This window comes from Diadema setosum, chromosome 14 (genome assembly GCF_964275005.1).
Source record: "Diadema setosum chromosome 14, eeDiaSeto1, whole genome shotgun sequence".
In the NCBI taxonomy this organism is placed as follows: Eukaryota; Metazoa; Echinodermata; class Echinoidea; order Diadematoida; family Diadematidae; genus Diadema; species Diadema setosum.
The window spans coordinates 30,924,320-30,937,585 of record NC_092698.1 but is presented as its reverse complement, the minus strand read 5'-3'; the positions used below and the strand labels follow the sequence as shown (position 1 = coordinate 30,937,585).

At 39.1% G+C, this 13,266-nt stretch overlaps 1 protein-coding gene across 2 annotated transcripts in view; it reads left to right on the top strand.

Moving 5' to 3' along the window:
* Window positions 1-12,820, top strand: part of LOC140237565 (dynactin subunit 6-like) — a 38,680-nt gene extending 25,860 nt beyond the window's left edge. The window contains exon 7 of one of the 2 annotated variants that reach the window (XM_072317500.1): window positions 11,416-12,820. In XM_072317500.1, coding sequence (XP_072173601.1) covers window positions 11,416-11,505 — 90 coding nt within the window. In that variant the 3' untranslated portion in view covers window positions 11,506-12,820. Of the gene's footprint in view, window positions 1-11,409 lie in introns of both variants that reach the window. The other variant, XM_072317499.1, reaches the window with a different exon arrangement.
* Window positions 12,821-13,266: the final 446 nt, after the last annotated feature.

The window sequence follows — 13,266 nt, the reverse complement described above, 5'->3', positions numbered from 1 at the left end:
TTTCTCGGTATCTCGCAAAAAGTTTTAAGCCCAATCCCTCATCTCCACCAATACTATACCATCCCTTTAAACTAAGTGAGATTGCTCCTCTATGGAACTGCTTGAATCTAATACCATTAGCAATATTTAAGTCACCAGTTTATACTGGGGGTATTATTATTATTATTGGTGTTATAATTATTATTATTATTATAATTATCATTATTTTTATTATTATTACTTTTTTTTTCATTTTAGATTTTCTGAAGCAAAATCTAATGTGTTAGGTTTGTATCATTGCTTAAAGATATATTATAAAGTGTTCAAATCAATATCATTTTAAAACTTCCAAATTTATCAGCTTAGATAAAAATGCCATCATGGAAAGCATTTCTATTTCTAGCAATGGGAACATGCAATTGCCAACACACAAAAGTGTGCTTGCCAATATATTCTTGTAACAAATCAACATACAACAGCTTTCAGAGTGCTTTGCTAGAGACCATGAAACAGTATGTGTATATTTTTTACTCATTTTACACAGAATCATGTATGACAAGATAGTTGTTGCGAAGATGCTACTTTTGGTATTTGCAGGATATTTTGCATTTGATCCAGTGATATCGTCAGTTTCCACACATACTCTAAACAACATCTTGTTCTCTTCCCACCCCCTCTCTCTCTCTCTCTCGTTCTCTCTCTCCACTTGCTTGTCAAAATAAAACTCTATAAATTCATGCACGCACCTTCCTACGTGGGGGAAAAAACCCAAACCTTCGATACAGCAGGGTCTAAAGGCAAGTCATCTCCGATTCTAATCCTCACTAGAGCTTTTGGATGGAAAAATCTCATCTCTTCATCCTGCAACTTCTCCTGAAACTAATCTGATTTATTCATGAGAAAAATTGTGCCATCATTATTTTTTCCTTTCTTCTGGCTTGATATCAATCTTTCTTTTTTTTCAATTTTCTCTCTATATGACATCTTGCTTTGCCATGCTAGATGTGTGTCGTTGGATAAGGTATTTGCAGTTAATATTTGTGTCATTGCTTTCTTTTACTTTGTTTTTGGCTCAATCCTCAGGGAGTAAGGATTCACCCATGCTCTATTTCTCTTGCTGCTTATTTTCTGAATGTGCAACATGAAGGGCTTTTCTGTTGTGTGCACGTTGATGCTGTTGAAGTTATCTCATTGTGCTAAATGGTTATTATCTGCTCATCTTGTCTGCCTGAACTTGTTTAGATCTTTGCTTCACGACATGAACACCGTGACATCATGACGCCACCTCAAGACCAGAGTTTTTTGGTTTGTCTGTTTGTTTGTTTGTTTGTTTGTTTAGGTGAACATAGAGTCCTTAGACACGTTCTACATCGTCATACTGGACATGCTAAAGGGAGCATGTGCAGTTCGGTTTGCCCTCCCAGGTCCACCAGTGTACAATCGTATTGACCTTTATGTCTAAACACTGGGCAGATGAGACTGAAGGAGTTTATAATCCTTGCGATCCCAAAGCAGTCCGCTGTGAGAACATGCAAATTGAAAAGCCCTTGTCCATAGCAATACCACATGTCACCATGCCAACAGTTTTACATACAGCAATGTTTGTGTAACTGACGATAAGAGTCTCATCTGCAGCAGAAATTTTATGTGCAATAATTACTGCACAGCTAGACTTACTGTATGTCTGCACAATCATGGGCTTAGCTGCAATTTGTACCTGCACAATGGCAATGTGAGCAAGAATCGTTTGGTAATGCTGCCACTGCACCCCTACAGCGTCACTGAAGTTGCCCCCATGTTGCTCTCTTATTTGTTGCCCCACCTTTTCTCTTGTCGCTGATGTGAGCCATGGTTCCTTTGTTGCTTGTTTCTGTGTCCAGCACCAGTGTATTAATGGAGAGGTTACCACCATGGTTTAACAGGTGTTTTTACACCTGAGTTCGTTCACCCATCTCGACTAGGTCACACAGTTACGTTCAGACGGTGATCCTTAACCTTGAGGATAGCTATCTTTGAGGATAAGCTCTGGCCGAAACTACGGTTCACACAACAAAGCTTACCCTCAAAGGTACGTGTAGCTATCTATCCTTAATAATGGGCTCACTGCCCCCCGTAACTATACTTATCTACAAGTTCCTATCAACAAGTTCTGTCCACACGATGCTTAATTACGAGTGGGGACTCCCTGCAGCTTGTTGATAGAGCGCCAACCCTGAGATGTCTTGTGGATAGCTATCTTCGAGTTAACTTTAAGTTATCTATCAACAAGTGGGTCTACATGGTGCTTTAACTACAAGCTTATCCTCAAAGATAGCTATCCTCAAGGTTAAGGATCACTGTCTGTCTGAATGTAACTAGTATGAATGTAGTGTCTGTATGCTTCATGGTCTGTAGATCTTTTTGATTCCTGTATTTGTCAAGGAATTATGCATGCATGCCACCAGGATTTTGGACTAAGGTGTCATACAATTGTTTTCTTCAGAAACTGTTTATATGGAAGTGACATTCAAAAGCGACAGAATTTTATCTTGCCTGAGCCAAGGGCTCAAGTGAGCTCATGCGTTTGCTTTTTGTCTGTCATGCGTTGTCTGTTGTGTGATGTCAGTAAAGTTTGAGCATTTTTGTCTTTTTCTTCACATGTCATGATCTGATTTTAACCAACCAATGTAGGCATCATTAGTAAGGGTATGGGATTCAAGGTTGTTAAATGGTTTTGGTGTTCCTGTTGGGCCCTCTGTGGACTCCCAAACACCAATTATGAATAAATTTCAATAATCTTCTTAACTCCGTTGCATGGAGTTTCTTGGTGGATGTAACCACATCATGTTGCTTTTTATACTTTGAGATGGAGCATACCCATGAGTTGTTTTTGCAGCTACAGGGCTGGTCCACTTGGGTACCTGGGGAGGATATTAAACAGGTTGAGGCATGGTCCAAGGGATAGAATTTATTTGTTTGCCAAACTTAGCAGGAATCATGCAGGGATAAGGGGGGGGGGGGGAGGGGGTACAATATTGTCCATATAGTTCATGTGGCCAACATAGGGCTCAGAAGCAAGGCCTCTAAGGCCCAAAAGTGAGTAAATTGTACAAGATCTTCCTATCAACATCCGCAAATGAATATGTCCCCCCCCCCCTTGTTCATGCTATTGGTGGTATTATAGTATTAGTAACGACAATGGAAAGTGTGTATGGATTTATTCAAAGTGGTTACTATGGCTGTAGAAGCACTGACATGCTTGTGAGCAACCTACCATTGGACCAACATCTTCAAGTCTACGGATGAGGGATTAGGTAATGAGGATAGAGTGCCTCTCCTAGGGGCACAACTTGCTAGTACTGCCAGCAGACTGGAACCAGGAATCTCCTGATGTAGAGGGAGTGGTCTTAACCACTAAACCACAATTTGGTGTGAAGTAGTGATGGAGACAGACTTGAAGAACAGTAAGCAGTGAATCACCCATCTTGGCAGGAGAGGCACAAACAAAATGTCAAGCCTATCACCGATGCAAGCAGATGCTATTCAGGAACTTGGCTTGCTTGCACATTACAACATGCCTGTTCATGCCTGCTTGTAGAAACGGCCAAGCACTTGACCTTCAGAATCCCAAGCCACGAGAGAATCTCCAGAAGAAATAAACGAAATTGTTCTAGGAGACAGGGAAGAATAAAAGAATTCAGCTGCCTCAGCCCATAATTATGATCTCATAAGATGGAAGTCACAGCGCAAGTGTGTTTTCGCATTGGAGCACAAATGTAGGATGATTATGTGGGAATGACATTGACCAGTCAGCTAATTGACAAAGCTCGTCAATGAAGTACACATACCTTCAATAATGTAGGGGCTTTTTCTGTGTGATCTGATTAATCTTGGTGCATGTGTGTGATTCCAGGCCAGGCACTCAGTTTCTCACAGTGTTCTTGGCTGTGTGTCATCCATCCAACTCTTCCCACATGTGTGTACACATGATTTATGAATAGGAAGTTTAACCATATGATATTTTAAACATTGGTCAGTGTCAAATGCAGTGTAGCTACAATGTACAGTATCTATAGGAGCAGGCTAATGTCTTGTACATTCTCTCAGCGTTATTAACAAACCTAAACATTTAGTTAGAATTTGCTTCAAATAAGCAGTTTGCAACACGCCATCCCTTGAAAGTAAGCCACAGAGAGAGGTTAAATGTTCCTCATCCATAATAATTTGACTGTATTGGAAATTTAAAAAAAAAAAAAAAGTTTTAGCCCAACATAAATTTTTGAACACATGATAAAACCTTATAGCAGAAGTGAGGAAAGGTATCCAGCCTCAGGACAGCAATTCCTATGGACACTGCCAAATAGTGAAAGAATTATGACATAATGACAGTGTGTCGAGAAACACAAGTGTATGATATGTATTTTTTTCCTCAGGAAAAAAATAATATATATATATGCATCTGCACAGTGGGAAAAAAAGTTTGTAGGGTTCCATTTTATCTAAGTGAAATGAAGTAACCTATATAGCTGCAATAGTCAATGTTTGTAATGTATAGAGGCTTCTATATATGTCTTTGTCAAAGAAGCAAGCATGGTTGGGGTGCGTGAAAGTTGTCTCACCACCATAATTTGTTTCACTTTCTGTCACAGAGAAAAGTATCCATAAAGAGGGACATGATACCACTTATCAACTGTCGTTGATTGTGCAAGCTCTACAGAGTGTCTCATGAAGCTCAGAGACAGATAAATCATACATTAAAGGGGTTGCCACATATTAGAAGTATCACCTCTTCCACATGCCTATCTGGTCAAAGTAGGTGACTAAATTCACGTCTGTAAAAACCAGACAAAGTACCACCCCCCCCCCCCCCCCCGTTTAAAAAAATAAATAAATAAATGAGGGAAAAGAGAAATTTAACTTTATTTTTTTCTTTGATGCTTCTGCAAGGCTCATCAATGTCACTGCCATATGCTCCTCCAACTCACCTGTGTTATACCTCTGCACCTATAGTTTCTATGCATCCTACATTTTTAACCTCATCATTGTCACTCCTTTGGTGTGATAATCAATCATTTGATTGATATGCAATTTATCATTTACCTAATCAAAACCTCTGCAAAAAAAGTGTACCACATGATCATTCTTATATAATTGCTTCCCTGTCATCAATATTGAGATTTCTCATCTTGTGGTATTTGTTCACCCCCTCCCCCATCCCCCAGGCTAATCAGGGAAGTGTATTTGTGACTGTGCATCACAAAATGAACAAAAAGTCGAACGCATTGATTTTGTGTGAGGACTGAAAATAGGTGAAATAGGTCAACCTAACCAATCGTGAGTTTTACATGATTTCTGAAAGAGCAAGTCTTCTTCTACAGTATGTGAAAGTTTGGGATCATAAAACAAACAGGAACTTGTGTTTTCAGCAGTTTCTCTTGAACGCTTTTTTGGCGGAATTGTGTGATCAGGTGTTTCTCATAGAGCCCTCTCTTCATTTCTTAAAAACCCTGTCGATACTCTTCACTTTCAACTCCAGTAACTTTGGAAAGAATGATGCTGCTGCATTGAAAGTTGGCATTAATAATGTACAGAATGTGTTAATGAAGCATGCTCAATTTCAGCTAAATCTGATCATTCTTTCATTGTCTTTCATTGTTGTTGCTCCAGTGGTCAACATCCTGCTTTTTGTTCCATTCATCACACAGCTAGCATAGCTTGGTAAAGATTAATTGCTTGAATAGACCCTGTACTTCAAAGTCTGTTTTCTCAGTTCACACTTTCCAGAGTGTGTCCTTTCTTTCCAATATTTAGATAGGTTAGGAGAGTCCATTTGAATTGAGTCATACATCATTTTAAAGCTTAGAGTCTGCTCTTCCAGAATCTGCTCTCAACTAAAAATCCATGTCTGGCGACTTTTTGTTGGTTTTGTGATGCAGGGTCACATTTATTGTGTCCTGAGTAGATACTGAGATGAAATATTTACCATTACTCCTTAGAACCTGATTGTACTCTTATTTGTTTCAATACAACAAATCACAACCTGTGTGTAAGATAGACAGGTCCGTAAAACTACATACTACATGTATTTCCTGTGCATCAAATCAGCTAGGCCGGCACCACGTTTTCAAAAGGGGGGGGGGGGCACTTTCGGGTTTCAGGGGGGGAAAAAGGTCTTCAGTGCGTCTTCTTATTCCACTTCCGGGTTTCTTCAGCTGACAAGCAAAAAAAAAAAAAAAGGTCTTCAGCCCAACATCAAAGGCCTTACGGCACTCAAAGGTTTCATTCTATTTTATTCTATTTTTTCTAGTGCCACTTCCGGGGGAAAAGTGGGGGGGCCAAAGTGATCTATGTGGGGGAAGGGGCCCGAGCCCCCTGGCATCCACCCCCCTTTTAATTGTTACAGTATTGCTGTAATGACAGTAGTATTTATGGCATGATATGTGGAGTAATTGATAACAACAGCAATGATAATGATAATGACTGAATATTTGATTACCCAAGATTGTAACATGATGCAATTTAGTACACAATCATTATACAGCAGTACATGTAAGATTGAATATTGATGACTGCGACATTCACCAGTAACAAGGAAAAACTCTGCTCTTGCTTCTGATAGAAAAGTGTCTCTAATTTTCAATGGAAGTGAAAGGCAATTTGAGGAATGTAACACCAATTTGCATATATATGTTGATCTGAAACTGGAGAGCAATATGAAGTATACCACAGTTCACAGGTACTGGAGAAAGTGTGCATATAATGAAGTGTTTTTTACTGTGGGGCTGAAACAAGTCGAAACATGTCATATTCCAAAAAAGCAGGTATATATTGGCCTCAAAATTCAGGACAGCAAGTCGTTTGCTGTTCAGTCTTACATTTGCCCTGCTTGTCAGCCTGAGAAGCGTTTACTCAGGGGCCTCTTAGCTCAGGTTGTGTTTAAGAGAGCGGAGTGGGGCAATTACCATAGAGATGGACTTGTTATGTCGATGTAAAATTGTTAGCTGTGAATAGCAGATAGCAGTTTTATATTGACTGAGTTGAAAATGTCAGAAGGTACTTGTGTCAGAGGTAAAAATGGCAGCCACGATAAAGTAATAGGTTACAGATCGGTGAAAAGAGAGTCGTTACTGTCTCTCCTCACATTTGACATTTTAATTCTGATATTCATTCTTTTAAACTTGGAACCTTTTTACCAAAGATAGTAAAGTACAAGATAGGAAGGCGCGTGATGATAATGGAAACAAAATGGCTACCCTACATGACGATACAAAAGAGAGCTAAGTGCAAACTCAGTACACCTAGAAACATCATTCATTCCCGAAGGTAGTGATATTTTTATTATCTTAAACAGATTTAAAAATTATAGTCGTAGCTTTTTTTCGATTAAGGGGATTATTTTGAAGAGCGAGATTTTAAAGTAATAAGGATTATTTCGTGGAGGTAAAAATTTGCAACAACATGATCTAAAAACAATCAAAGATGCTTGATAAACAACAACTTTAAAGACAGCGCGTCTCAGACAAAGACGCACATCACCTGAGACGCGCTGTCTTTGAAGTTGATGTTGTTGTTTATCAAGTGTCTTTGAGTGGTCTCGGGTGATGTGCATAATACGCTTGAGGACCGCGCACTGTCCACTTGTTTTGTACAGGATTAGTGCACACTTTCCTGTCTTTTCAGTTAAGCGTCTCTGCTTTTTACATATGATATGTCTCCTAACATTAAAGGGGAAATCCAGTCCAAATATAAGTTAGTTTGATAAGAAAGAGTAAAATATTACGAGTTCAGGGGTTTAATTTTGATCGAAATTGGATGAAGAAATAAAGGAAGTTATGACATTTTGAAGTTTGCCTATTTTTTCGGGAAACAGTTCTTGAACAGTCAATATGAATATGCAAATGGCAAAGTGAGCTCTTCATCCCCTCACAACTTGCCATATAGTTTGTCCATAGAATTTTGAAATTTCAAGTTTTTCATTGAAATGCAATTATGCCCAAGGCTCAAATCGTCCTATATCTGAATGATCAATATTCTGAAGTTATTCAACCCGGAATAACACCTTGTTTTAGACTTCAATGACAGAAACATTGAATTTTCGTCATTTTTTTTTTGTACACGATCAATGGAAAATTGTGAGGTTATGACATGTTAGCTCACTCATTTGCATATTCATATCCACTGTACAAGAACTATTTTGCAGAAATTAGCAGACTTCAAAATGTCATAACTTCCGTATTTTTCATCCGATTTCAGTCAAATTTTGACCATTGAATTCGTAAGATTTTACTCTTTTTTATCAGACTAACTTATATTTTGATTAAATTTCCCCTTTGACACAATTTTCCTTTCAACTCTGACATCCTATCTCCATAAATGTTTTTCATGCCCCTACTGCCTACATGTTCATCTTTACTGCATCATTTACCTTTGTGCATCATTTCATCAATTATGAAATTCATCTTGACACCAGACCCCACTATTTTTTCCCTCTAGTAACTAACTGAACAATATGCTATACCTTTCTCCCCCCCCCCCCCACACACACTTCTATGCATATCTATTATCTATTCTTGGTAAACATAAACTTAACGTGTTGAGGACAGGCTGATTTTGCTACAACACACATTTCCCAAGGACAGTTGCCTGAGTATACTCAGGACTCATCCTCAACAGGTTAAAAAAAAGTGGTGTGGATTATCTGTGTTTTGCAAGAGTGATACTGCTCAGATCTCCAGATACCAAATGAGACAAATTAAACATGAGATGGCCATCATTTAGACCCCATCAATGCAGTGGTGCCAGCTGAGTGATGATACGCTACCTCCCCCCCCCCCAAAAAAAAAAAGAAGTAAAAAATGATAAATAAAACAAACATTCCCATTCATTAACAAACATCACCACTGTCCAAGTCTGGAGAAATTCCATGCTCATGAATGAATACGTCGGTAGCTGCTCTGTGATGTAAAAGACCTCAGGCTGACGTTCTTAAAATATATACACTATATTTTTTTCATATTTTTGTCGTAATAACTTAAAGTTTTAAATCACAGCCCAATGCGGGGGGGGGGGGGGGGGGGGATGAGTTGCATAAAACTTGTTTTCTTGCTTTGTGTTGTCCTCTTTCTTGGTGAGTTGGTTGTGTGTATTGATAGAGAGGATGGATAGAAGCCATACCAGTCTGCCTTATTTTTGAAGAAAAAAACAAAAAGGGGGAGAGTTTACATCGTTAGGTGGGCGATGCCCGGTAAGAAGCCATGCCATTCCTTCGGCTCTGTAATGAGCATCGTCCTTGCTTCCTTCCTTCCTTCGTGCTGTCCATGTTGGAGTGTTTGTGTCCGTCGTTACATAAGTTGGGATGGAGGGCAAACAGGAGATAGCCATCAGCGGAACGCTCCTGCCAAGTGAAAGGTTTCAATCTCCACCTTGTTTTTGTTTTGCTCTTGTCTCTTGTAGAGCCTCTGCATAAAATTGTGGCATTATAAGAAAAAAAAAAATAGATGATAATGATAATTTCACCACACAGGGCAATTATTGTCCTAACTGCTCTAATGGCGCTTTGCTGTGGTTCTTTGTTTTCTTGTTTCTTCAATTATTTTTTGGTTGTTTGTTTCTTGTCTATGGCATGTACCTTTTTTGTCTTTTTTTCTTCTGCTCGTGCCTTAGTGTACTCGTCTTAATTCTGGTTGATTCCTTGTGCATTTCATTGTGATGGTGGAATGAACGTTAGGAGGAGGAAATGGTCATTGTGTTTGTGTGAGCGGCAACTTGGCACATCAATTTGCAGATCAGGGAATGAGCTTTAATGGGTGGCAGGAGACACATGTATTTTGTGCTATAGAGTGTATTGTGTGTGTGTGGTTTGTCCTCCATGATACTGCATCCCACAGTTGCAATGCGATGTAGTGGCATTTAAGGGTATTTGCTTCCGTCGGCATATCAATATTTTTGAGGGAGCCGACACCTTGTGAACATTGTGCGATCTAGGCTGCATAATTAAGTGTAGGGAATGCTTTTTACCCATATTTCTATGTACGACAATGCTGACTGAAGCAATGATGCGTCACGTTTGTGTAAAACAAAGAAGCATAATCTTAGATACTGTAGAAGCTGTTCTTTTTGTGAGGTTTTAATTTTCACATATTTCACAAATCACTATGGGACAATGAATTAAAGAACATGCAAAAATATTGCCATGTACGGTACAGTGTCATGCACTTTCGATGGCCTTGGTGTCAAATCGCAAAAACAACAATTTGCAAAAATGTCTGTGACCTCATTCCCTAAAATATCTGTATGCAAAAATAACAGACTTTTACAGTAGATCCTTTTGACTCCTTGGTCAGAGAAAATGTTTTGCTGGAGTTTGAACTGCAGATTACCATCATGGATGAAAACACTCATTTACCAACCCAGAAACACACAATCAACCTTCTTAAAAGCATCTCTTGAGAGTGGGGGGGGGGGGGGGGATAAGTAGTACATTGCATGTGTAATTACTTCTGCCAAGGAGATTATGCTTTGCTCGGTTTGATTGTTTGCTTGTTTGTTGGTCTGAGAGCATTATTTCTCAAAAAGGTAGTAACAAACTTTGATGAAATTTTAAGCATACATGTACATCCACTGTGGTCTTAAAAGAAAACAGGTGATTAGTCTTGGAGCTGATATGGCTCATGAGCCAGATCCTGGATTTTTTAAAATTTATTTTCTATTATTATTTTTTTTTAGGGAAGTGGGCACTGTTCAATGATGTTATAGTGGCCCCGTGGTCTCAGCAGATTTTTGTAATCTCCTTAGTGCTTCTAGTGTATGATAGAATTGAAGGGAAATTAAACAGAGGAATATCACCACATTCAACATGTTGTGAAGCGGAGTACATTTAATATCACTCTATATATCATCTGTACATGACATGCATGCTCGCGACATTAACAAACACAAACATGCACACACACAAAAAAAACAAAACAAAACACCCAAACTGTATCTTAGTTAATAACTGTTGATGTTCATGCTACCAAGTTCCAGAGGGTACGTGATGTATCTACTTGAAGTTTTCTTGAAGAAGTGAAAATACTTCGTACGATTAAGAGGATTGCTGTTGTGTATTACTGTGCATCTGCATATATGTGCATTTTAAAACAATCTGTGCACCCTAACATTGTTTCATGTCCTTTGGTAGCCAACAACACCACACCTGCACCCACACAAACACATACCACAAGATGGGACCATAAGCTGTGTCATCTCTGAGACTCTCCAAATATGGCCAACCAAGTCCAATTGTTTTGTTCTGTTTATAAGAAGCAAATTTATGTGAGAGCTACTTGTAACTGGACGATGTAATTTGCCTTCACCACTAGCTTATTAAAGTTCTTTCCTGTTTGTTTTTTTCTCTTCCTTATCTTTGTATTTTTGTTTATTTTTCGTTGCTGTACTTTTTGTTTGGTCAAGGCGCAGACTCTGCAGCTGGATTTTCTCACCAAGATTCTGCCCAACTACCACCACCTCAAGAAGTCCACGAAGACCAAGTCTGTGGAGAAGTCCTGAGGACCGAAGTTGGGGCCGGGGGCCGGGGGTCGGGCCAGGCGGGGGCACTCGATCTGTACCTCACCAGATAACAGGACAGAAGTCGTGCACTGTGGATTGAAATCACATGGATTGAAATGTGCTATGGTACAACCTATTCCATTAGTTTCCATGTAAACTGTACCTCTTCCCCCCCCCCCCCCACCCCCTTGTTGCAGGCATGACCATATAGCACATGCATGTGTATCCTTGTACAGTGGAAGATAGCTACAGCTTGCTTGCCTCTTTGTTGCTGAAAGTCCTCCTACATGTGACCGATCGCTGCATCTTGTGTCACGGACAGATTTTAAAGGAAGATGCCCCTTAGTGTGGGTGTGTATGTGTGAGGTTGTGTGTGTGTGTGCCAATGGTCAACCAGAGAAAATGTCATCCGCTAGTTGGTTAAATTTATTTCCATGAGAGTTGATTGAATATCATGAACATTTTGCAAAGTGGGAGAAATTCCACTACCCATTTTCCTCTTGCATAAGACCACAGTAAGATAATAGTAACTCCTAATGTCAGAACTGTTTTTCAAGGGAGTTTAGGTCAAGTCTGAAGCTTTTTGTGTAATGAAGTGTTGGTGCTTGCATATAGCTGCAGTTACAAATATCGCTGAACCAGCAGACATGTTGCTTATCACTATCACTGTGACATTGTTGTGAGTACAGAGCTGTGTTCACTCCAGGTTTGCTCCGCGATGCAAGAATCCAAGATATCTCAGACGAATTTTCTTAGAGTTTGTGCGTCTAAATATCAAGCGGCATTCAGATTGTAATTGTCAGAATCTTTTGACTCCTGCGGTGGTTGCTCAAGGTCCTTTTAAAATTTTCTCTCTGTTTTTTATTTTTTTTCAAATGGAAACCAAAAGTGCATTTTGAATGGAAGTCTCCCTCCTCCCCAAGGCTGTATAGAATCAATAAGCCTTTACTGGCATTTATGCGGTCTTTGCAGGGGTCAAGGGCTCTCTTTGACTTCTACTTCGTACTTTCTCAATGGGGGGTGACATCTTTGATTCCATACAATTTACTGCAAAAGCCACAAAAGCTAGCAGGGTAACCAAACCAACAGATTGATAGAAGATTGAAAATGAAGAAACATATAGTGATGAATAAGTGTATGTATAGGTGAATATTAATATGTAGGTAAATAAGTGTATATGCATAAGTAAATATGTAGATAAATAAGTGTATGCATTTGTTAATATGTAGATAGATACACATATAGATTATGATACAAAAATACTCCTCAGAAAGTGTTTGATGCGTTATCATAAGGCGTGACCTTTCATGTATGTTGTGGGATTTCTCGTGTCTCGTACATTAAGACCCGAATATACGAATGTGGTACAAATGAAACCATGGTTTAAACCATGGACAAAAACCATGGAGCGCCAAGTGTCGCATGGAATATTTCGTTACAAATTTAGTCATTTTGTCGATGAAATGATTATTTTGTAACAAAACGACAACATTTTGTAACTAAATGAAGATTTCGTCCACAAAATGATAATCTCGTTAACAAAACGGTCATTTTGTCGACGAAATGACCAATTTCGTAACAAAATATTCCGTGCGACACTTGGCGCTCCATGGTTTAAACCATGGTTTCATTTGTACCACCTTTGTGAATTCGGGCCATAGTGTTTACACAGCCATGAGATGAGAGAGTGGCTGTGTACTGTAATTTTGGCTCATAGATTTCCTACAGTCAGTCTTGGTGAAATGTTCTGATATCATTGAA